Raw genomic sequence first — 25445 nt, forward strand, 5'->3', positions numbered from 1 at the left:
AGTGATCTGTCTCAGTTCAGTTCAGTCATTCAGTTATGTCCAACTCTCTGCGAGCCCATGGACTGGGGCACGCCGGGCTTCCCTATCTATCACCAACTCACAGAACTGGCTCAAAGTCATGTCCATCAAGTCGGTGATGCCTTCCAACCATCTCATCCTCTGTCGTCCCCTTCTCCTCCTGCCTTCAATCTTTCCCCAGCATCAGGGTCTTTTCCAATGAGTCCGTACTTCGCATCAGGTGGCCAAAGTATTGGAGTTTCAGCTTCAGCATCAGTCCTTCCAATGAATATTCAGGACTGATTTCCTTTAGGATGGACTGGTTGGATCTCCTTGCAGTCCAAGAGACTTTGGAGAGTCCTCTCCAACACCACAGTTCAAAAGCATCAATTCTTCAGCGCTCAACTTTCTTTAAGTTGGACTAAATTTATCTCACATCCATACATGACTACTGGAAAAACCATAGCTTTGACTAGATGGACCTTTGTCGGCAGAGTAACATCTCTGCTTTTTAATATGCTGTCTAGGTTGGTCATAGCTTTTCTTCCGGGGAGCAAGCGCCTTTTAATTTCATGGCTGCAGTCACCATCTGCAGTGATTTTGGAGCTCCCCAAAGTAAAGTCTGTCACTGTGGTCATTGTTTCCCCATCTATTTGCCACGAAGTGATGGGACCAGGTGCCATGATCTTAGTTTTCTGAATGTTCAGTTTTAAGCCAGCTTTTTCACTCTCCTCTTTCACTTTCATCAAGAGGCTCCTCAGTTCTTCCTCACTTTCTGCCATAAGGGCGGTGTCATATGCATCTCTGAGGTTATTGATATTTCTTCTGGCAATCTTGATTCCAGCTTGTGCTTCATCCAGGCTGGCATTTCGTATGATGTACTCTGCATATAAGTTAAAAAAGCAGGGTGACAATATACAGCCTTGACATACTCCTTTCCCAATTTGGAACCAGTCTGTTGTTCCATGTCTTCTTGACCTGCATACAGATTTCTCAGGAGGCAGGTCAGGTGGTCTGGTATTCCCATCTCTTTAAGAATATTCCACAGTTTGTTGTGATCCACACAGTCTAAGGCTTTGGTGTAGTCAATAAAGCAGAAGTAGATGTTTTTCTGAAACTCTCTTGCTTTTTTGATGATCTAGCAGATGTTGGCAATTTGATCTCTGGTTCTTCTGGCTTTTCTAAATTCAGCCTGAACATCTGGAAGTTCTTGGTTCACAACCTGTTGAAGCCTTGCTTGGAGAATTTTGAGCATTACTTTGCTAGCATGTGAGATGAGTGCAATTGTTTGGTAGTTTGAACATTCTTTGGCATTGCCTTTCTTTGGGATTGGAATGAAAACTGACCTTTTCCAGTCCTGTGGCCACTGCTGAGTTTCCCAAATTTGCTGGCATATGGAGTGCATCACTTGCACAACATCATCTTTTAGGATTTGAAATAGCTTAGCTGGAATTCCATCACCTCCACTAGCTTTATTCGGTAGTGATGCTTCCTAAGGTACACTTGACTTCGCATTCCAGCATGTCTGGCTCTAGGTGAATGATCACACCATTGTGATCTGAGTCATGAAGATCTTTTTTGTATAGTTCTTCTGTGTATTCTTGCCCCCTCTTCTTAATATCTTCTGCTTCTACTAGGTCCATACCATTTCTGTCCTTTATTGTGCCCATCTTTGCATGAAAGATATCCCTTGATATCTCTTAATTTTCTTGAAGAGATCTCTGGTCATTCCCATTCTGTTGTTTTCCTCTATTTCTTTGCATTGATCACTAAGGAAGGCTTTCTTATCTCTCCTGTTCTTCTTTGGAACTCTGCATTCAAATGGGTTTATCTTTACTTTTTTCCTTTGCCTTTCACTTCTCTTCTTTTCTCAGCCATTTGTAAGGCCTTCTCAGACAACCACTTTGCCTTTTTGCTTCTGTCTAGAAAATGCATATCTGCTTCTGTTATTCTGCTGTGTATGCTCAGTCGTGTCTGACACTTTACGACCCCATGGACTGGAACCCTCCAGCCTCTTGTGTCCATGGGATTTCCCAGGCGAGAATACTGATGTGAGTTGCCATTTCCTACTCCAAGGGATCTTCCTGACCCAGGGGATCGAACCTGCATCTCCTGCCTCTCCTGCATTCTAGGTGGATTCTTTACCACTGTGCCAAAGGGGAAGCCTGCTATGTTATTTCCTTGCTTAAGTTCTTCAGTGGGTCTCTCCTCTCTACAAGACAAAGTCTAAATGACCTGGCTTCTGTTTTCTTTACAAGCTTTCTTCCCACCATCCGTCCACATGCTCCCTGCTTCTCAGCAACAGTAAATCATACTGTTCTTTCAAAATGCTAGGCTCCCTCAAGGATACTTTTCCTCCTCTTGAAGTACCCCAGCCTTTTCTTCTGACTCCCTGCAACATCTCCCCTCGGCAAGCGCCTTCCCCTTTACCTTCGAATCAGTTCATCTGTCCTCTTCATGTGAAAGCTTGTTCGACATTCACTGGCATGGTTACCTGCTCCTTTTCCTCTCCTCTCCTTGCCATTATAACTTTGGAATTCTGGAATGGTCCCTCCCTCTGGTATTCCAGTCTTATGTGTCTAATTAGAAGTCACATGGGGTAATGGAAAGAGGTGGGTTTTAAATGCTAACTCTGGCAGCAGGCTGTTTCCTCAGTTATGAGCATAACATTAGCTTTGTGGTTTTCGGGGTGGGTGATTGACAGATTCTTACATACCTGGTAAAAAGTGCTTACTAAATAGTATCTGATTTTTCTTTTCTTCAGAGGCAATTATTATTTTTTTTAAGTAGTCCATATATGCTCACACTCACTCAGTCCCCTGCAATTCTGTTTTCATATAGTCACTCTTCTGTAAATGGCTTTTTCAAACAGAACCAGTCACCCCTATTGCCATCACCCCTATTGCCATCTTATTTGCCACAAAACCTGATTTTCCACATCACTGAATGTCGTCAACCTTGACTCCTTCTTGATCATTTCTCCTTTTCGCTTTTCTTCCTAGCTGCCCAACTGCCCCTACTAAGTCTGTTGTTTCTTCTGGTTGCCCTATCAAAGTGACTGTTCTGACTTCCTGGGAGGATGGTGGTAAGCCTGACAGGGATGGGTGGGAATGGCAAGATAAATGGGTGGGTGTGAACTGCACGTTACTGGGAGGGAGGTATGGAAGAATATCTTGGGTGGACTAAGTTGCATGTCAATGTAAGTCCTGCATGAAGAACTTTAGGCAGCCCATCCTTGCTGGGAACTCCTCCCCCAACCCCTCCAGTTTTCTTTTGTTTTCTCATTAGAGCCTGAGCATGAATTCAACTGCTGAATGAACCAGAGCTCCTTTGTCCTCAAATTCCTGCTGAAATCATTAGAAGAAGGTGTAAATAAGGACAGTTTGTGCAGCATAGGGACTCCATGATGGGCATTAATCATATGATAGAAACCTGGAGAAAGTTTTTCTAACAATGGAACTAAAGGGCTGGCCCACAAAGGCCACTGGGGAGAGAGTCATGACTCTCTCTAATGAGAGAGAGCCTTACTGGGAAGACTCTCCTGCTTTTCAGAACCCCTGCTACCCCGTCTATGGGGTCGCACAGAGTTGGACACGACTGAAGCGACTTAGCAGCAGCAGCAGCAGCAGCTACCTCTAACTTGGAGGGATAAGACCTCTCTGGAAGGAAGAAGTTGAGGCTAGGTAGAATAGCTGGTTGAAAATGTCACTAACTAGGTCCCTCTTGCTTTTCTGGACTGTTGGCATTGAATTTCTATTCTTAGTGTGAAGAAATCTGACTTTTTATTGTGCATCAAGTAAAGATTTGGGTCCTGTGTGGAGAGAGAGTTCTTTTCCAAGGCAGCACGTCCATCACAACTGAGCAGTTAAGCCCATCTGTGTTCTGATTTAAGTTCCCTTCTCACTCTACCTAGGCTGATGGTTCTCAACAGTGGTCATCCCCAGGCGCACAGAGTCTCTGCCTCCATTGTAGCTTTGCTGACCTCCCTCTGAGAGACCTTTCTCTTGCCTTTGCTGGTTTTCCAACTCCTATTTGGCTTTCCACTTTGGTTTGTTAACAGCCTTTTTGCTTCTCAGTCACCATTCTCCCTTGGGCACTTTTGGTAACTGTTCTTGAACTCCTCTGCAACACTACCCAGCAGTCTTGCACATCGTTTTAAACCAGTTGTATGCACAACTTTGAATCTGGCAAAGTGGTACCCAGTACAGTTCTTTTTATGCTGTCATCAAATGGGGTATCTGTTTTTTTGGTGGGTTCCAGTGTTCTCCTGTCAGTGGTTGTTCAACACAGTTTTGGTGTTCTCGAAGAGGTTGAGTGCATATCCTTCTACTCTGCCGTCTTGAACTCTTTGCTATTATCAAATGGAAACTTTGGACTGCTTGAAGAGATGCTGGTCACTTCTACTTGGAACCCTTGCCCTTTACTCAGACCATGATTTGATACTGGGTTGACTTATTTCCTTTGTTCTTGTTCTTACTTCAAGCTCAGGCAAGCAAGGATTTTCCCAGGGCCCCTCTGCCAACAGTCAGATGAATTTTTTGAAGGGGAGTTTCTACATCTTGTAAAAAGGGTCACTGAGAAAAATGCTTGAACACTCTTGCTGCTAGCCCTGACCTATGGTGCCCACTAATGCAGTGTTGAGCTAGCATTACCTAACATCCTTACCCTACTCTTTCTCATGCTGTCACCTGAGGCTGCAGGCAGTAAGCATGTGAATGAGAAGGTTATCATTAGTCCATGTCTGGAAAGCCTTCCATACACACACCTGGAGGATTTATCAGTGGGTACAGACATCACAGCAAGTTATAGACAAGGTATCGAGTGTCACCATCTACCAGACAGATTATTTTTCTTAATTCAGCTTCTGGATATAACACAGTTACTAACTCTCAAACTGAACTATTATATAAAGAGCCTGGCTGTGTTAGCAAGATCATGGGCCAAGCAATATGCCAGGACCATGAATACCTGTGCACATACCTCTGTGCACTGCTTCTCAATTGGTTTAAAAGAAACTGAGATCTTATTTTCTCTTTTCCTTTGAAATGTCCCTTATGATTTTTTTTCAATCTTAATTTTTTTAAACAGAAGTTCAGCTCTAAACTGATGTTCTCAAATCAGATTGTTCATGGGTTTTGCAGAAATGAGTAATCTTCACTGATTTCTGGTAGTTCTCAGGAAATGATCGAATGTGGTCATAAGGTGATGGCAAGGTGTCCTCTTGGATTGATTAAGTCAGGGGGTGATAAGGAATATTGTCTCCTTTACCTATATCTGATAATATACACTCTACTCAACTAACATAGTGTTGGACTCCCTGACGAAAGAAGAAGAAAGGAGAAGAAAGAGAGAGGAGTGTGTTAGATAGGAGAGGCAGCCATAGAACATAGAAGTCTATGAACTAAGTCCCCAGGGCATTTGGAGCTAGTGGTTGGTCCCAGCCTTGGCTAAGCTGTTCTGTCTCAGCATGATGGCCAATTGAGACCTTCTTGCTGGGCTCATCTTCTTTGGATCTTCTGAGAATTTGGAAATTAGAGCTTTATGCTCATATAATTCCAGTGTGCTGAGGATATTTAGGAATGGCAGAGACAGGTGAGCCTGGGACCTAGGTAAGATGCAGCATAGAAGGATGGTTAAGAGCTCAGATTCTGAAGCCACATTGCCTGAGTTTATGTTCTGTCCATTATCCTTACAACCTCCACAACCTTGGGAAAGGTACTTCTCTGCTTTCCAGTTTCCACATCTGTAAAATGGGAATGATAATAGTAACCACTTCAAGAGTTCTTATTAGGAGCCAATGAGTTACTACTTTTAAACTTCTTAGGAAGAGTCCAGCACATAGAAAACACTATACAAATGTTTGTTAAATTAAACTTGAGAAGACCCACTTGCTGGATGTCTCCTCTCAGGTCCTCTCAGCCAGGAATTCTTGGGGGTGGGATTCTTGGGGATGGTAGTGTTTTCCTTCTGGTCTGTCAGTGCATGTCTGATTGACTGTTTAGGGTTGTGGATTTGTGTGGTTTTTATTTTCTCTCAGAATGATAGGCCATTTCTGAATCTGGAAGCTGAGCAGTCCCTTGTCTCCAGAGAACAGAAAGGTCCAAGAGTGTCTTCCTGCTCTTCCCCTGGACTAATATTGTTAGTCCAGGCTGGGTAGGAATGTCCTGAGCTGCTGCCCATTGGCAAGGTTGACCCAGCCTTTTCAGCATTGCTGGAACACTGCCTAACTTCCCTTGGATGAATTTCTTAAGAGAAAATTCTTTCTCAGGCTGGACCATCTAAGTTCTGGGAATTGATGCAAACAGGATATAGTAATTTTTGTTATCTTAACTTTTGGATTCTCATCAGGAGGACCCTACAGCCTTTCACCAGGGCAAGAAGTTTCTGTAAAACACATGCTGGCTTGTTCAAGAAGATCCTGCTGAGCCTGCTGTGTTTGGGTAAGGTATTGAGAACCTGTGGAAGTGAGAGACACAGTCATTTCAGAAACGTGACTTTCTGTCAAGACTACTACTAGATGGAAAGAAGCTATTTATTCATAAGTTGATCTAAAGGGCTATACGATGTATAGCTCTTAACTACTTGTAGTGAATTGTAATGTAAAGAGTTGTACTTCTAGGAATAAGTAAAATCTGAGAATAAGCTATTTTTCAAAATGTACTGTTCAATAGACTTAAATATTTCTAAGAATCTGGGCTTGTCTCTATTTTAGTGTCTTGAGTAAATGAAGGGCATGGTTCTTGTAGTCTATGAAAAAAGCCTGTAGTATATGTTACTTATTTTCTGGTTTGCTGATAAGACCAATGATATAAAATGTTTCTAAAGGATAGCAAACCTTTTAGGAATTCCTTGGCAGTCCAGTGGTTAGGACTCGGCACTTTTGCTGTTGGGGCCCCAGGTTTGATCCCTGGTGTGGGAACTAAGATTCTTCAAGCCATGAGACACAGCAAAAAAACCCAACCGACCAAATAAATAAAACACATAGGAAACCTCTGTTTAAAATATGCTGTCAATGATGTATGGGGCTTTGATGTCAATATTAGGGGCAGCTGGGATGGTGAAAATAAAAATTATATTTTGGGGTGAGTCAGGGAGCCATAAAATGAGGACCGTATGGCTGTACTTCCTAGTAGTAGCCTGCTTCCATGGCTTTACTCAAGAGGAAAGGTTAAAATGACTGGGGTTATAAAGTTTTGAGAAAAGATCATTTTTTAAATGTATAGAAGTAGATGCTGATCAAGCCCATACCAAGGAATAGAAAGAGGATACCAGATAAAATAGAAAGGAATGAGATTTCATCGGGGACAAATTAAAATATGCAGCATTCAAACTAAGTTGATTACTCCTTGGAATCCCCCAAGAAAACAGCTAGCCATCTACCCTGGCATTGGGAAGTGCAGCTCAGTCTGACGGGGCTGGTGGTAAGGTTGCTGGAGGGTTTTTCCTCCCTTATCCAGACATTCATGACTCAGTCTTCATTGGTTCCTAGGGTCTCTGCCTTGCTGATTCTTACTTTGTACTTTCTTTTTTTAGCTTATGCTGCCTACTTCCTGGCAGCTTGCATCTTGGATTTCCATAGGGCACTGGCCTTGTTCATCCTCACCTGTTTGGTGCTTTTGGTCCTGGTTCACCGCTTTCTAAAAAGGCTCTTTGGTGATAAATTGACGAGATGTCTCAGGCCCCTTGAAAACTCCCGCCTGAAGTTTTGGATGAAATGGTAAGAAAATCTCAATATCCCTGGTCCCACAACTTGTCTTAAACCCTAATCTATTACCCTTTTCCTCCTTTCCTGGTTTCTGAGCTGTCTGAGAAAAGTTCTCCTATACTTTACAAAACCAAGGCACAGAGAGCAAATAGCAGTGGGCCTCTGAGCACTGAACTTGGTCCAGTTTCTTACAATCTCCTATCTTAATATTGCTTGCAGGTCAGGAGGGGTTACATTTCAGGGAAGCGTTTTAGTCTATTTATTGTCAGGGCTGCTGTCAGAAATGAGAAAAACCATATTCCTCTTCACAGAAGTAATCAAGGCAAAGAGTCTTATAGCTGCATTAAGCTGTCAAATTGATTTGATGCTCGTGTGTTTCTCCTTTAATTTCTGGATACTTTTTATGCTCTTTTCCCCCTCTAGTCCTCTAGACTTTCTGCACCCACAGGTGTCTTATAATTCCCTAGAGTTTAGCACTGTTTAGTGTATACTCAACTGAATGCTACAGCAGCCACAGCTCATCTAGCTGTGGCATGCACGTGTCCTTTGATCACAGACCTGGGGTGAGAGAATGACTTTCAGACTCCCTCTATGTTCCTCTTTTCTGCCTTTTGTCCAGTGGATGCACAGAAAATAACTGTTAAGAATGTTTGCAACAGTGATCATTTGGAGAAACACCCCAGACTACAGCCTAAATTTTGGATCATTGATTTATTTGATGCTGAAGAGATAGAGCTGAAGTACTTTCTTCATTAGCAGGATGGATTCTGGAAGCCAGATTTAATTCACTTTGAGTTCACAGAGAGAACAGCCCCAGTATTCAACCCTGACCTGTCATCTGTCCTGTTGTCATTGTTGTTCCTGCGGCATCTCAATGGACAGTGTGTGTGTGTTTTGGTTTTCTTTTCTTTTCACATGTGATTTGCCTTCTAATTCTTACTCCTTGAACTGAAATGACTCCAACGCTCATACTTGAGGAGACTAGTTTGTGTATTGACTGTGCATGTTTGGTACATCAAGGGACCATAAGGCCACAAGTCGTTGATTTGTGGCTTAGCCTTAGCCTTTATTCTGCCCCTTCAAGTGGTTGGAAGCTGGGTGGAGATCTATGGGGGACTTTTCCTTCTTCTTTTTAAAATCTTTTGGTTTTGCATTAAAGCAATCTTTAAGAATAAGTCTTTTTGTTACTGATATGATAGATTGAGGAAGTCATGACATTTATGTCCCCAGATTGGACTCTTTGAGCTTCCATCTGTGAGTAAAAGAGTTGAGGGGAGGGGAGAGGTGGTAACTGGGAAACCACCAGATGAATGATTCTAAAGACATGTCTCTGTGTCTAACCTATTATATTATGTTTATCCTTTTGATGAATTTATCCATTTGATGAATTTCTGTTTTTTAGAGGTTAAGTTTATTATTTCTTATTCATTCACTGAGTTGATGGCATGATCCTGATATTCCCTCTCCAGGGTGTTGGCAGGAGTCTCTTTGATTGGCCTTATCTTGTGGCTGGCTCTGGACACAGCCCAAAGGCCAGAGCAGTTGATCTCCTTTGTGGGAATCTGCATGTTCATCATCATCCTCTTTGCCTGCTCCAAACACCATAGCGCAGTGAGTTTGGGTTATGCAGGGGTGGGCATAGTAATACCTAGCCAAGGACCATGTGTTATTAATTACAAAGTGCATGTGCCAAGTATTGATTACAAAGGCACAGAACTAAGTTCTTAACAATCTCTGAAATTTTCTCCTTTGATAATTTTGCTCTTAAGTGAAGTTTAAGGTTCTAAGAGGCCCTGGACCACTTATTTTCAAACTGAGTCTTGATATCAATTTCGTGGATGCAGGCCAGTGTTAAAGATAAAACAAAACAAAAAGAAGGAAAGAAAGAAAATAGAATACAGTAGAGAATCAACTTGTACTGCACATAGTAGTATTAAAGTATTGGTTTATGATGCTTTTATATGTATGTGTGTGTGTGTCTGACTGTGTGAGATCTAACCTGTAGGTGTAAGTTTAAAAAACATATAGATATATGTGGCTCTTTGTATATCATTGCCCTGTACCACATTCTCTCTACTCCATCTTACCCCAGATTTACTGTTAACATCCTAGATTGGTTTCAGAGTACATGTACCCATGTTTAAAACACCAGCCAGGTAATTAACAAGTCTGATTTAGAACTCACATTGGAGTAATGTTCTTTTTGGTCCCAGGTGTCCTGGAGGGCAGTGCTTTGGGGCCTAGGTCTTCAGTTTGTCTTTGGGATCTTGGTCATCAGAACTGATCCTGGATTTAATGCATTTCGGTGGCTGGGAGAACAGGTTCAGGTATGAGAAATTGAATGTGAGGGCATTGTTCTTTGCAAACCCTCGAGAAAGGAGATTGGGGGAAAGCATGAGATCACACTGTGTCTTGTTAATGATGGTGGTGGGAGATCTGGTAGGAAAGGCGAGAGTACACGGGAGTACAGCTAAGCATAGCAATGAAGAGAACTGAACTGCTGAGTCCTCTGTCCTTCACTGAGTAGCTCACAGGAACACAGCCTGCTTCCCATGCTGTCAAAGGGAGGCCAACTTCAGTAGCAGCAGTAGGTCCTAGTCATGTATGAGGCTGATCTTATCTTCCTTGTGTCTTTCGTGACTTCACCCTTATTATCTCTCTCTCCTTTTTCTTTCAGATTTTCCTCAGCTATACAGTGGCTGGCTCCAGTTTTGTTTTTGGGGATGTTCTGGTCAAAGATGTCTTCGCTTTTCAGGTCATGTCTGTTTCATGAGCAAGAAAGAGGGTCAGTGGTGGTGGGTGGGGGGTGGGAAGAGGGATAAAACAGATGATGAAGATGTGTGTCCAAGAAATCAGACAGTCTGTATACCAGTGATCCTAAGAAGAGGATTTGGTCCCATCCATATAGAAAGCAGCGTCAATCTCTTGCCCTTTGTTCAGTGCCATACTGAAATTGGAATGAAATAGGGGTGGGAGAGGAAGGTTCAGAAAACATCTTCTTGTGGCTTAGTATTGACGGCATAATAGATTTTCAATACACTTATAATGTATTCCTAAACTAGCTTGTGTTTAAATATACACTGAGTATCTATACTGTATCAGCTGCACTTGGGATGGTGGGAAGTTATCTTACATGCCTGAAACACAGTTTGCTTATGGCATGTTCATTGTAGGATCTCACTGCCTGCCTCATCATTTTCATTACAGGCCTTACCCATCATCCTTTTCTTTGGATGTGTGATGTCCATCCTTTACTACCTGGGCCTTGTGCAGTGGGTTGTTCAGAAGGTGAGTCATTCTGCTACACAGTCAGGAGGTGGGCTTTTATTATGTGATCTGTCAAGAGGCATGAAGATGATACTTACTTTGAAAAAGAAGGGTCATATTTCATATCTTGATCATTAGAACCAATGTGAAAAGCACACTCTTTCTTTTTTTTTTTTGAATTATTATTATTATTATTATTTTTTGTATACAGTATTTTTTTTTTATTAGTTGGAGGCTAATTACTTCACAACATTTCAGTGGGTTTTGTCATACATTGATATGAATAAGCTGTAGATTTACACGTATTCCCCATCCCGATCCCCCCTCCCACCTCCCTCTCCACCCGATTCCTCTGGGTCTTCCCAGTGCACCAGGCCCGAGCACTTGTCTCATGCATCCCACCTGGGCTGGTGATCTGTTTCACCATAGATAGTATACATGCTGTTCTTTTGAAACATCCCACCCTCGCCTTCTCCCACAGAGTTCAAAAGTCTGTTCTGTATTTCTGTGTCTCTTTTTCTGTTTTGCATATAGGGTTATCGTTACCATCTTTCTAGATTCCATATATATGTGTTAGTATGCTGTAATGTTCTTTATCTTTCTGGCTTACTTCACTCTGTATAATGGGCTCCAGTTTCATCCATCTCATTAGGACTGATTCAAATGAATTCTTTTTAATGGCTGAGTAATATTCCATGGTGTATATGTACCACAGCTTCCTTATCCATTCGTCTGCTGATGGGCATCTAGGTTGCTTCCATGTCCTGGCTATTATAAACAGTGCTGCGATGAACATTGGGGTGCATGTGTCTCTTTCAGATCTGGTTTCCTCAGTGTGTATGCCCAGAAGTGGTATTGCTGGGTCATATGGCAGTTCTATTTCCAGTTTTTTAAGAAATCTCCGCATTGTTTTCCATAGTGGCTGTACTAGCTTGCATTCCCACCAGCAGTGTAAGAGGGTTCCCTTTTCTCCACACCCTCTCCAGCATTTATTGCTTGTAGACTTTTGGATAGCAGCCATCCTGACTGGTGTGTAATGGTACCTCATTGTGGTTTTGATTTGCATTTCTCTAATAATGAGTGATGTTGAGCATCTTTTCATGTGTTTGTTAGCCATCTGTATGTCTTCTTTGGAGAAATGTCTATTTAGTTCTTTGGCCCATTTTTTGATTGGGTCATTTATTTTTCTGGAATTGAGCTTCAGGAGTTGCTTGTATATTTTTGAGATTAATCCTTTGTCTGTTTCTTCATTTGCTATTATTTTCTCCCAATCTGAGGGCTGTCTTTTCACCTTACTTATAGTTTCCTTTGTAGTGCAAAAGCTTTTAAGTTTCATTAGGTCCCATTTATTTAGTTTTGCTTTTATTTCCAATATTCTGGGAGGTGGGTCATAGAGGATCCTGCTGTGATTCATGTCGGAGAGAAAAGCACACTCTTTCAAGTGTGCCTGATATCAGATGGTCAGAACCAGGCCCTGGGCAGGCTGAAGGGCACAGCAGGGAGAAAAAGTGGGCTGAGCTACCATTTCATACAGTTTTATTTTTTCTGGAAGCAAAGAGCCCTGAGTTCTGGTCCAGGATCTGTTTGTAACTTTCTTTGTGGTCTTGGCCTTGTCATTATTCTCCTCTAGGCCTTAATTTCATTACCAGCATTAACGGAGGAGGGGTTTTGCTGGATACACTCTGAGATTTCTGCTAATATTAATGTTTTGGGTGTTTGCATCCCTTTAGATTGCCTGGTTTTTGCAGATCACCATGGGCACCACTGCCACAGAGACCCTGGCTGTGGCAGGAAACATCTTTGTGGGTATGGTAAGCATCCTGAGGACTTCTGAATCTTTTCTCTGGGGAACAGAAAGTATGGCAGGCAACGGGCTGAGAAATGTATGCTTTCATTTTGAAAAGTCAAATAAATGAAGACTGTATGGGCAGCCACTCATTCTGATGAAACAAAATTCAGAAGCTCAAAGGGAATGCAACTAATTTCTTTCGCCCGTCATCTCTAATAATACTTATGTGATGCATGAAATGAGGACATATTTAACCACAGATCTAACTTCTTACACAGGAATTTAGGGAAATGTCCTGGTCTAAATCATCCCCCTTCAGGGACTATGAAAAGTGTTTCCTCCACATTCTGGTTTCTTCCAGTGACCTTTGTTTTCCAGGGTCTCTAAGGAGCCTTGCTCAGGGCCAACACCAAAGCTCTTCCCCGTAATACTTGTTTGATACATTTGTCTATATGGAGTAGGTGCTCAGTATCTACTACTGACTGATCAGCTTAACGCTAGGGAAAATGGCTTGTCAAACTGACAAGGAATTAATATTGAAGTCTTTTCTCTCCTAAGGTCCTAGGCTGATTAACCATTTGAAATGGTCTCAGAGTTCTTCCATATACTTCTACAATAGCATGCAACATTTTGCTGAAATTCTCCATAACCAATTTAGTTTCCTCTGCTAGACTATGAAGTCCTAAGAGTAGGAACTTTGCCTTATTCATAAAATGTCCCTATCATCTCCTATAGCACTAGGCACATAGTTGTCACTCTTTAAGTCGTAAATATAACCTATTTTACAATACTAGATACAGTTTGCGTAGTTGGGCCTTCATAATTTCATACCATTTTCACAAACATTGTTTTGATTGTTTCATCAACGTTGGGCTTCAATCATGTAGCAGTTCATTTAATGAATACTTTTTAAGCAGTTAATAGTTATATTAGTAAGTACACTGTATTCCATAAAGTCATCCATTAAGTATACAGTTTTAGACTGAGAACCTACAAAAGAAATATACCATTTCTCATCTATAGAATTCTAATTTTTAAATAGATGAGACAAACACATATGAGAACACATAGAACAGTGCCAGCCAGGATGTAATAGGTGCCAGACGGAGTGAGCCAGAGCCTAAGAGAGGAGCTCAGGGTTTGAAGGGCACCCACACTGGAGGGATGTGTGCCCAGGCCTGGGATGGGCACTCTGGGGTGGGAAAAATCTGACTCTGTCTGTCTTGTCTTTAGACGGAGGCACCTCTGCTCATCCGTCCATACCTTGCAGACATGACGCTCTCTGAAATCCATGCAGTGATGACTGGAGGGTTTGCCACCATTTCAGGCACTGTGTTGGGAGCCTTCATATCCTTTGGGGTAAGCATAGTCTGTTTGATCACTCCTGGGTGAGCCCAAGTCTGGGTTCTATAGATGCTGACTCCTAAGTCTGGCCTTACAGATTGATGCATCATCCTTGATTTCTGCCTCTGTGATGGCTGCCCCTTCTGCTCTTGCTTTGTCAAAGCTGGTATATCCGGAAGTGGAGGAGTCCAAGTTCAAGAATAAAGCAGGGGTAAAATTGCCCCGTGGGTGAGTTCAATGAGGCATATAATTTGGGAGATGGTGAGGTCACATGCAGTATCAAGAGTGGTGCTGTGGTTCAAGGCTCCAAGTCTCCCGGAGAGGGAATAATATGATTCCATATCTCCTTGCGTCTACCTCTGCCTCTAGCTAATCATGTTGATTTGTTTGTTTTGTTTAACCCTCCCATTTCCTCTGCCTTCTGCATGTCATTATCCTCTGTTCTTTGTGTCAGTACAATTTCATGGTGATTGAATTTGACACTGTGAAAATTAGTAATTTCCACAGAAAGGGTCACTAGGAACCCCCATCACCTCTTAAACTGTTCTTGCACTCTCCTGTTGCACTCCCGCACTCCTGGGGCACTGGGACATCTCTTTTCTGAGGGGCTGAGATTACTCTAGACACCATGTTCTTCCCTTATGCCCAATAACCACAGGAAGGAGAAGAATGTCCTGGAAGCTGCCAGCAATGGAGCCACAGATGCCGTAGGCCTTGCTACTAACGTAGCAGCCAACCTGATTGCCTTTTTGGCCGTGTTGGCCTTCATCAATGCTGCCCTCTCCTGGCTCGGGGAAATGGTAGACATACAGGGACTCACTTTTCAGGTAATGGATTCCATTTACCTGGGCAGTCCTTCTAGGGTGTGTTTAAGAAGTCCTTGAATTGCACATGTCTTCTGACCAACAGTGAGCTAAGGGAGCATGACGGGGAGAAGGGGTTAGGAGACTGAGTCAAGGTTCCAGAGAAGTCTTGGGCTCCTGCTGTGAGATATCTCTTTCTCTCACCCAGGTCATCTGCTCCTATGTCTTAAGGCCCATGGTTTTCATGATGGGTGTCGAGTGGGCAGACTGTCCAATGGTGGCTGAGATGGTGGGGATGAAATTCTTCACGAACGAGTTTGTGGCCTTTCAGCAACTGTCTCAGTACAAAAACAAGCGTCTCTCTGGAGTGGAGGAGTGGATCAAAGGCAAGAAGCAGTGGATTTCTGTAAGTGCCAGTCTGGAAAAGCATAAACAGTCTGTGGACAGACACAAAGTATTAGGCAAAAGTTTATCTCACACACACAGATCCCTCTCCAGGGTCCCAGGCCTGACCCTGGGAAGAGTCAGGGTCAAAGCAGAGTTTGACCCAAAGCAAGAGTAACAGTGTGCTTAGCTTCTGTGCCTGAGCTGCCCTGAGATCTCCCCCCTCCTCCACACTGACCTAGCTTCCCTCATAGAGTTCATAGGCTCTGAAGGCTTTGACAAGAAGAACACTGGACAGGAAACCAGGGTGGTTTTCTTGTCATTATCTCTGTAATAACTCAGGGAGCGGTTATTTTCTGAGCATACTTTCCACATTGCTTAGAGTGGTATGGACAAGATTGGGGGTTCTAAGTACTCTGGAACTTCTATCATGATTATACAACTGCACACATGGGACTGAGTTCATTTATTTTTGTTTTCCCTAGGTGAGAGCTGAAATCATTACAACGTTTTCACTCTGTGGATTTGCCAATCTTAGTTCCATAGGAATCACACTGGGAGGCTTGAGTGAGTTAATTCTTTTTCCCAGCTACCCAATATGCCAGCCAGGTCCCAGCATCTATAGTAGGCAGCCCTGGTGCTTCAGTACCAGTTGAGCCCAGATAGAGAAGCTGATGTGAAATGGTCCTCTCTGTTGGCAGTTAATTTGAAGTTCAGGTAATCATGCTACCTGGCTATGCGTGGAGCCAAGGCTGGGTTTATTTTATTTTATTTATTTAATTTATTTTCCATTTATTTTTATTAGTTGGAGGCTAATTACTTTACAATATTGTAGTGGTTTTTGCCATACATTGACATGAATCAGCCATGGATTTACATGTGTTCCCCATCCCGATCCCCCTTCCCTAGGCTGGGTTTAGAATCTCAACTTCTGTTATTTTTTTTTTCCTTCTGGTTGGAGGCCCAAAAAGCCAATTTTATTTTTCTTTTTCCTATGAGGAACACTATAATGGTATTATTTTTATTTTGCCATTAAATGGACATAGTACATAAATAAGTAAAAGTATTTTGTTTTTTTGTTCAGTGGTGAAGATACTTTCTGAAATTATGCTGCTCACCAGTTGACTTCATAGAAGTATGCGTTGTGCAAGGAATCATAGAACAAATAAAAACAGAGACCTATAAGGTAGATAGATAGAGCAAGTGCTGTGAAGTGTTGGAATTAAAGCTATAAGTCACCAGGTATGGGAGGAATGAGTATTTTAAGCATACACAGATTACATTTAGATTGCTGAGAATATTGCTAAATGGTGATGGTTGGAGGAAATAATATGAAGAAAGTGGAGCTGTCCTTGAAGGCGGGGCAAAGAGAACGAGTGGATTCCAAGAGTTTGGAAGATCCTTGGGCTCCAAAATCACTGCAGATGGTGACTGAAGCCATGAAATTAAAAGATGCTTATTCCTTGGAAGAAAAACTATGACAAACCTAGACAGTGTGTTAAAAAGCAGAGACCTTGCTTTGCCGACAAAGGTTCGTCTAGTCAAAGCTATGGTCTTTCCAGTAGTCAAGTATGGATGTGAGAGTTGGACCAAAAAGAAAGCTGAGTGCTGAAGAATTTATGCTTTTGAGCTGTGGTGTTGGAGAAGATTCTTGAGAGTCCCTTGGACTGCAAGCAGATCCAACCAGTCAATCCTAAAGGAAATCAGTCCTGAATACTCATTTGAAAGGACTGATGTTGAAGCTGAAGCTCCAATACTTTGGCCACCTGATGTGAGGAGCCAACTCATTGAAAAAACCCTGATGCTGGGAAAGGTTGAGGGCAGGAGGAGAAGGGGATGACAGAAGACAGGATGGTTGGATGGTATCACCGACTTAGTATAAGCAAGCTCTGGGAGTTGGTGAAGGACAGGGAAGCCTGGCGTGCTGCAGTCCATGGGGTTGCAAAAAGTCAGACACGACTGAGCGACTAAAGAACAACAAATAAGAAAACTACAGCTTAGTGTGTTCATTTTTTATTGCACTCATGTTCTGGGCTAGAATCATTAAGTTGATTTACTTGGTAGCTGATCAAACAATTTAAAGGTGAAACAGTTTCCTTTCAGTTTCTTTTCCCCTTCTGTCACACAATTGTCTGTCTTCTAATTCTGATACCCGATTACCACCTGATTGTGAGATTGCCATCTAGTGGTGGAATACGCACGACATGACTAAGACTTAGATGAATGTTACTGGTCTCATCTCTCTGGCTCAAAATAGTGTGTCTAATTCTGTCCACCCTAAGCATGCCAGTTTCAACTAGTGAACACCCAAGGCATTTGCACTGTCTGAAGCAATGCAGAGCTTTTCTTGGTTCAGATACATCTTAGGAATGTTCACAGGACCACCGAAGTTAGAGTCAGACACACCATCCTTGACCTGGGGAGTGTCTAAGTTAGTGACCTATGAATACATATACTTCTAAGCACACCACTGGCAAGCATCTGATGGTTGGCAGTAAGAATGTGATTCATCTGCTGTGTTTTGATACTCAGCATTCTTCTAATTGGGTTTCATGGGTATACCCAGTTGCCTGGCAGGGAAGAGATTGAATTGTTTTGTTTTGTTGTCTGCAGCATCAATGGTACCCCACCGGAAGAGTGACTTGTCCAAGGTTGTGGTCAGCGCTCTCTTCACAGGGGCCTGTGTATCCCTTATCAGTGCCTGTGTGGCAGGTAAGTGTCCCAGCTGTCTCAGAATAACTGATTTAACCATCTGTCTCACATGTGCATGGAAAAGGCTCCAAATCTACAGTGTTCTCAATTTATACCCAGAGAATTAAGAGCCTTAAGGAACATGTGTAAAATCTTCCCCTTAGCATCTCTGTCTCCTTTATCCAGGAATCCTCTATGTCCCCAGGGGAGCAGAAACTGACTGTGTCTCCTTCCTAAACATGAGTTTCACCAACCGAACCTATGAGACCTACGTGTGCTGCAGAGAGCTCTTTCAAAGGTGAGTGAGCACTGGATCCCTGCTTGAGTCTCCTCTTTTATGCTCTCTTTCACTCAGGAATTTCTGGGATTGGAGAAAAGTAAGATCTTGAGGGTAATCACATGGATATTGAAGAGAACATATAAGAAGGGGGATAGATATCTGTGGTGGTCTAGATCTCTCTTCTTTTCTATTATTAGATGCATACTCACTGTTAGCTCTAGCATGGGCAAATCATCAGTTTTACAAATGACAATACCCTGTATTGATGGGGTACTGAAAAGTGGAGGGGTAGCAGAAGAAGTAAGGGAGGGTGGTTTCCCTGATCAAAAGTGAAGTATTTATTGTGATTTGAATATAGATAGGTTGTAGGTGAAGGTTGACAATGGTCCTGAGTGGCCCAAAACTTAAGAGCTTCTTCAGACAGAAATGAAGACTGAGAGAGATAAAGTTGAGTTGATAAAATCATGATGCATTCAGGTACATTCAGGCATGTAAAAATGAACTTGTTTACCAATTACTGGGATATTATTAGAATAGTTTTCTGGTTCTGTGTGTAAGGAATTCAGAGGTCACCAGTCCATCTTAAGATGAAAGTGAAAAAAAGCTGGATAGTCTGAAAAATCAGTAACTCTTCATGGATGTAAGAAACACAAGGCAAACTGCTGACCCTAAGATTGGAGCGACAGGCAAACACAGGGAGTCATGGTTTACTGGAGTCACAGAAACCTGTGCAGGGGCAGGAAAACCTGAAACTGCGGTTGCTGAAACCTCAGGGTGGACAAGTCTGAGTGTTAAAAACTCTGAGGGGACCCACTTATCAGGGGGAAACCCCACACTTTTGGAAGTTTTACCTCTTGGAACTAGACTAGGTTCTCATAGTAAATATCAGACAAACCCCCCCTCATGCTTCTGGCAGGGGGAGGGGAAAAGGAACTATTTTGAAATACACCGAAAACAAAGCACTCTGTTTTTTTAAAACAAGACCTGCCTTTAGGAAAAACGAATTAACCAAAACCTAACCACCTGGGGTATTATCAGAGTCCGCCTGACCTAGAAGAAGAAAGAGACCCAACTTCAGCCCACTCTAGCCATCCTGTCCCATTCAAGGAGGGAGGAAAGACTTGTGAAGACACTTGTGAAGTTTAGAGGCACAGGCTAACTAAAAGGCTGAGACCTGACCACAGGACAATAGAATGCCTCCCCTCACCAACATCTCACCATTACATTGCTAAGGTCTATTTACAGCTGTTCCTTTTATGGGTGTTATGTCTAGTTATCAAGAAGAAATTATGAAACACACTAAAAGGCAAAAAACACAATTTGAGGAGACAGAGCAAGCATCAAAACCAGACATGGCAGAGATTTACAAATTATCAGAGTGGGAATTTTAAACAGCTATGATTAACATGGACCTTCCCTAGTGACTCAATGATAAAGAATCCACCTGCCCGTGTAGGAGACACGGGTTCCCACCCTGGATTGGGAAGATCCCTGGAGAAGGAAATGCCAGCCTACTCCAGGGTTTTTGCCTGGGAAATTCCATGGAGAGAGGAGCCTGGAGGGCTACAGTCCGCGGGGTCACAAAAGAGTTGGACATGACTTAGTGACTAAACAACAATGATTACTACACTGAGGGCTCTAATGGATAAAGTAGGCAGCGTGCAAGAACAGATGAGCAATGGAAGTACAGAGATAAAGGAATCCTAAGAAAGAACCAAAAGGAAATGCTGCAGATCAAAAACACTGTAACATAAGTGAAGAATGCCTTTGAATAGCTTATTAGTAGACTAAGCACATCTGAGAAAAGCACTTCTAGCTTGAAGATATATCAGCAGAAATCTTCAAAACTGAAAAGCAGTGCACCAGGCCGGAGCACTTGTCTCATGCATCCCACCTGGGCTGGTGATCTGTTTCACCATAGATAGTATACATGCTGTTCTTTTGAAACATCCCACCCTCACCTTCTCCCACAGAGTTCAAAAGTCTGTTCTGTATTTCTGTGTCTCTTTTTCTGTTTTGCATATATGGTTATCGTTACCATCTTTCTAAATTCCATATATATGTGTTAGTATGCTGTAATGTTCTTTATCTTTCTGGCTTACTTCACTCTGTATAAGGGGTTCCAGTTGGAATCCCAGAGGAATCGGGTGGAGAGGGAGATGGGAGGGGGGATCGGGATGGGGAATAAGTGTAAATCTATGGCTGATTCATATCAATGTATGAAAAAACCCACTGAAATGTTGTGAAGCAATTAGCCTCCAACTAATAAAAAAATTAAAAAAAAAAAAAACTGAAAAGCAAAGAGAACAAAGACTGGAAAAAAACTAGAATAGAACATTCAAGGATTATGGGACAACTTCAAAAGATGTAACATACATGTAATATGAATACCAAAAGGAGAAGAAGAAATGTTTGAAACAATTATGACTGAGAATTTCCCCAAATTAATGTCAAGCACCAAATCACAGATTTGGGAACCTCAGAGAACATCAAGCAGGATAAATGCCAAGAGAACTATACTTAAACATATCATTTTCAAATGATAGAAAATCTAAGACAAAGAAAGAATACCAAAAGAAGTCAGTTGAAAACTAAAGGGAGTATATCATAAGCTAAAAGAACTAGTTACAGGACCCAGAAAGGAAAGAACTGAGGAACTAGAATGTTCTGCAAAAGCAAAAGGTGTTTGCACCTGTACTGATATATGGGTGAATAAAGAGAGTTCTGGAAGATGAGGCTAAAAGATCTTATAAGGCCTTCTATGAAGTGCTAAGAAATTTAGATTTAAAAAAAAAAAAAAGAAATTTAGATTTGGACTTACAGAATTCTGAACACATGCTGAGATGTTTTTTCAAAAGATCATGTTGGGTAGCCATTTGGATGTCGGGGAGACCAATAAACACATTGCTGTAATACTCTCAAGTAGGAGATGATGGGAGCTGATACTAAGTAGTTGTGAGGATGAAGATGCATTAGACCGAGGAGAATCAGTAGGGTTGTTTATTGAAGGGAAGAAGAGGGTAAGGAAGAAAAAGGAGTCTCAAATGTCTGTACCCTTTCTGGCTCGGGCAAGTAGATCTAAGGGCTGCCATTTATTAACTGACAAGAAGGGGATTGATTCTGGGAATGGGAGGAAAGGGGAGAGATTATGGCTTAATGCAGGTAAATATGTTGACTTAGAAGTACCTGTGGAAACGTCATGTGAAGCGACTTAGGTCTGGAAATCAGGAGAGAAATAAGAACTGGAGATAGATTTGGAAGTCGTCATTAAGTATGTGATCTTACATATGTTCACTATACAAGTAGAGGCTTGGGTACTAGCTCCTTAACAGGTAGCTATGCTAGGTGAACAGATATTACCCTACTGGGTTTGGAGGTTTTCACCAGAGAAGGCAACCAATATCTTCTGAAAAAATAATCTTTTTGTTGCACTGATAAAGATGAATCATAATCTAGATAGATCATTGGTCTGGCATAGTTATGATTCCTCTGTTCTTGTGGCAGTTCAGTAGATGTCATTGTAGGCATAATCTGAAGTAAATGAATACGGTGAAAATTGCTAATTTTTGTTTAATGATGAGTACATCACTGAACCTCACTAAAGGATTAATAGAATACTCTTTCCTGCTCATTTCTGCCCTCAGAAATGAACTGACTTTTTGCCTAAAGTCACTTACTGAGCATCATTAGTATCTAGAATCTGAAAGAGAATGTTTTTGTCCAGTTCATTCATAGTAAATATTTGGAGTGACTCCAGACCAAGATGACAACAAAGGAGTCTTGAATTTCCCTTTTCCTATGTATGCACCAAGTGTACAGCTACACATGGAATAATTCCAATAAAAATCAAGAAACTAGCTGAATGACTCCTATGACTGAGAAAATACCTACACTGAACTGGGTAGGAAAGGCCGAGACATACTCTCATCATAAACTGCACCCCTGGCAGAGCACCATGTAATGGAAAGGAACTCCCAACTCTAAACGTCCCCCTAAGCAGTGAAGGGTTTAGACTGCACATCTATGGCCCCAGGGTTTAAGGCTCCACTCTGCCTACCTCCCTAACCCTTCATGTTTACCCGTGTAGGAGAATGAAACTGAACTCCTGTCTTATATCATATATAAAAGTCAACTCAGAATTGATTAAAGACTTGAACATAAGACCTGAAACCTTGAAAATCCTTGCAGAAAACTTAGACAGCCCTGGACATTGGTCTTAGTAATGATTTTTTTTTTAATAAAATTTTAAAAATTGTAGTATATATGCTTGCTTTACAGTGCTGTGTTAGTCTGCTGTACAGCAAAGTGAATCAGCTGTATGTATACATGTATTTCCTCTGTCTTCAATCTCCCTCCCGCCCCGCCCCCATCCCACCCCGCTAGGTCATTGCAGAGCGCTGATCTGCGTTCCCTGTGCTACGCAGCAGCCTCCCACTGGCTGTCTCAGGCGTGTGTGTATAGTGTAGATGCGTCAGTGCTGCTGTCTCAGTCAGTCCCACCCTCCGCTTTCCCTGCTGTGTCCACGAGTCCGTTCTCTATGTCTCTGTCTCTATTCCTGCCCTGCAAATATGTTCATCAGTATCATTTTCTAGATTAACATGTGATATTTGTTTTTCTGACTGATTTCACTCAGCATGACAGACTCTAGGTTCATCCATGTAACTATAATTGACCCAATTTTGTTCCTTTTTCTGCCTGAGTAATATTCCACTGGGAGCTTCCTTGGTGGCTCTGTGTGGTAAAGAATCTGTGGGCCAGGGCAGGAGCCACAGGTGACACTGGTTCAATCTGTCCGTGGGCTCTCAGAAGAATCAGATGTGACTTAGCAACCAGAACAACAGCAGCAGTATTCCATTGTATATATGTATCCCATCTTCTGTTGATGGACATCTAGATTGCTTCCATGCCCTGGCTTTTTGTAAATAGTGCTGCAATGAGCAGTGGGGTACATGTATCTTTTTGAATTAATGATTTTCTCAGGGTATATGCCTAGTAGTGGGATTGTTGGGTCATATGGTAGTTCTATTTTTAATTTTTTTAAGGAACCTCTGCATGTTCTCCTTAGTGGCTGTATCAATTTATGTTCCCACCAACAGTGCATGAGGGTTTCCTTTTCTCCACCCACTCTTCAGCATTTATTGTTTATAGATTTTTTGATGATGGCCATTCTGACTAGTTTGAGGTGTTAACGTGCTGTGGTTTTGATTTGTATTTCTCTAATAATTAGTGATGTTGAGCATCTCTTCATGTGTTTGTTGGCCATTTGTATACCTTCTTTGGAGAAATGTCTGTTTAGATCTTTCATCCATTTTTTGATTGGGTTGTTTGTTAGTTTGATATTGAGCTATATGAGCTGCGTGTATATTTTGGAGATTAATCCTTTGTCAGTTGTTTCATTTGCAAATATTTCTCTGAGGGTTGTCTTTTCATCTTGTTTAGTTTTCCTTTGCTGTGAAAAACTTTTAAGTTTAATTATTTCACATTTATTTCTGTTTTTATTTTCATTATTCTAGGAGGTGGGTCAAAAAGTATCTTGCAGTGATTTATGTCAAAGAGTGTTCTACCTATGTTTTCTGTAAGAGTTTTATAGTATCTGGCCTTACATTTAGGTCTTTGATCCATTTTGAGTTTATTTTTGAGAATGGTGTTAGGAAATGTTCTAATTTCATCCTTTTATATGTAGCTGTCCAGTTTTGCCAGCACCGCTTATTGAAGAGGCTGTCTTTTCTCCATTGTGTTTTCTTACCTCCTTTGTCAAAGATAAGGTGACCATAGGTGTGTGGATTTATTTCTGGAGCTTTCTGTCCTGTTCCATTGATCTGTACTTCTGTTTTTGTTAGTAATGGTTTTTTTTTGTTTTTTTTTTTTATTTGAAACCAAAAGCGAAAGCAACAAAAACAAAAAAGAGCCAACTGGGACTTCATCAAACTAAAAAAGCATCTGCACAGCAAAAAAATAAATAAATAAAGAAAGAAAGGTCAACTAACAAAATGGGAGAAAATATTTGCAAAACACATATCCAGTAAGGAATTAATATACAAAATATACAAGGAACTTATATAGATTGATAGCAACCACCCCCAAATAATCCAATTTAAAAATGAGCAGAGGAATTGAATAGACATTTTTCCAAAAAAGTCACTCAAATGGTCAATGGCCAGCAGGTACATGAAAAGGTGCTTGATGTCACCAACTAGCAAGGAAATACAAATAAAACCAAAATGAGGTATCACCTTACACCTATTAGGGTGGCTGTCATAAAGAAGACAAATGACAACAAATGCTGGCAAGGATGTGGAGAAACGGAAACCCTTTTACACAGTTTGTGGAATCGTAAAATGGTACATACAGTTGCTTGGAGGTTCCTGAAGAAACTAAAAATAGAACTGTACCATATTATCCAGAAATCTCATTTCTGTATATATATCCAAAGGAAGCAAAGCCATTATCTGTACTCCCATGTTCATTGCAGCATTATTATGGTTCCTGTTGTCGCCATGGTATTGAAACGACCTGTGTGTCCACTAACAGATGGATGGATAAGTAAAATGTTGTAGAAGTACAAAGCGGAATGTTATCATCCTTAAAAAAGAAGGAAATCCTGGTATTTGCAACAATGTGGATGAACAGTTACACTAAGCAAATTAAGCCGGAAAAAGACAAATGCTGCATGGTCTCACTCATATGTGAAATCTAAAAAAAAAGAAATAAAAATTGCACGTACAGAATGGTGGTTGCCTGTGCCTAGTGGCTGGGGGGATAGGGAGAAGCTGGTATAATAGTACAAACTTTCAGATATAAGATGACTAGATCTGAGAATTTAATGTATCTCATGGTGACTATAGTTAATAATACTGTATCATATAATTGAAATTTGCTAAGAGAGTAGAACTTGTGTTCTCATCATGCACACACAAAAGTAAATATGTGAGGTGATGGATGTGTTAATTAACTCAATGTTGGGATCCTTTCACAATATATGCATATGTCAACTCATCACACTGTACACTTTCTGTATATTAACAACTTTATTTGTTAATTATACCTCAGTAAAGCTGAAACACACATACATATACAACCAAGCCTGAGCTGTTTTCTTTTTTTCCAAACTTTAAACTTTTTATTTTGTATTGGAGTATAGCCTATTAACAGTATTGTGGCAGTTTCAGGTGAACAGGGAAAGGA

General features: G+C 41.5%; 1 protein-coding gene across 2 annotated transcripts in view; it reads left to right on the forward strand.

Annotated features, from left to right (window-relative positions):
• The window catches only part of SLC28A2 (solute carrier family 28 member 2), a 57667-nt gene that overhangs the window by 30075 nt on the left and 2147 nt on the right, over positions 1-25445 (forward strand). For both annotated transcript variants that reach the window (XM_043920934.1, XM_043920935.1), the window contains exons 4-17: positions 6346-6437; positions 7531-7714; positions 9172-9313; positions 9916-10029; positions 10380-10457; positions 10910-10990; positions 12700-12780; positions 13992-14117; positions 14200-14330; positions 14761-14929; positions 15114-15311; positions 15775-15856; positions 17903-18001; positions 18167-18278. In XM_043920934.1, the coding sequence (XP_043776869.1) occupies positions 6346-6437; positions 7531-7714; positions 9172-9313; positions 9916-10029; positions 10380-10457; positions 10910-10990; positions 12700-12780; positions 13992-14117; positions 14200-14330; positions 14761-14929; positions 15114-15311; positions 15775-15856; positions 17903-18001; positions 18167-18278 (1689 nt within the window). The remainder of the gene's footprint in view (positions 1-6345; positions 6438-7530; positions 7715-9171; positions 9314-9915; positions 10030-10379; positions 10458-10909; positions 10991-12699; positions 12781-13991; positions 14118-14199; positions 14331-14760; positions 14930-15113; positions 15312-15774; positions 15857-17902; positions 18002-18166; positions 18279-25445) is intronic.

Source organism: Cervus elaphus, chromosome 12, assembly GCF_910594005.1.
Source record: "Cervus elaphus chromosome 12, mCerEla1.1, whole genome shotgun sequence".
NCBI lineage: Eukaryota > Metazoa > Chordata > Mammalia > Artiodactyla > Cervidae > Cervus > Cervus elaphus.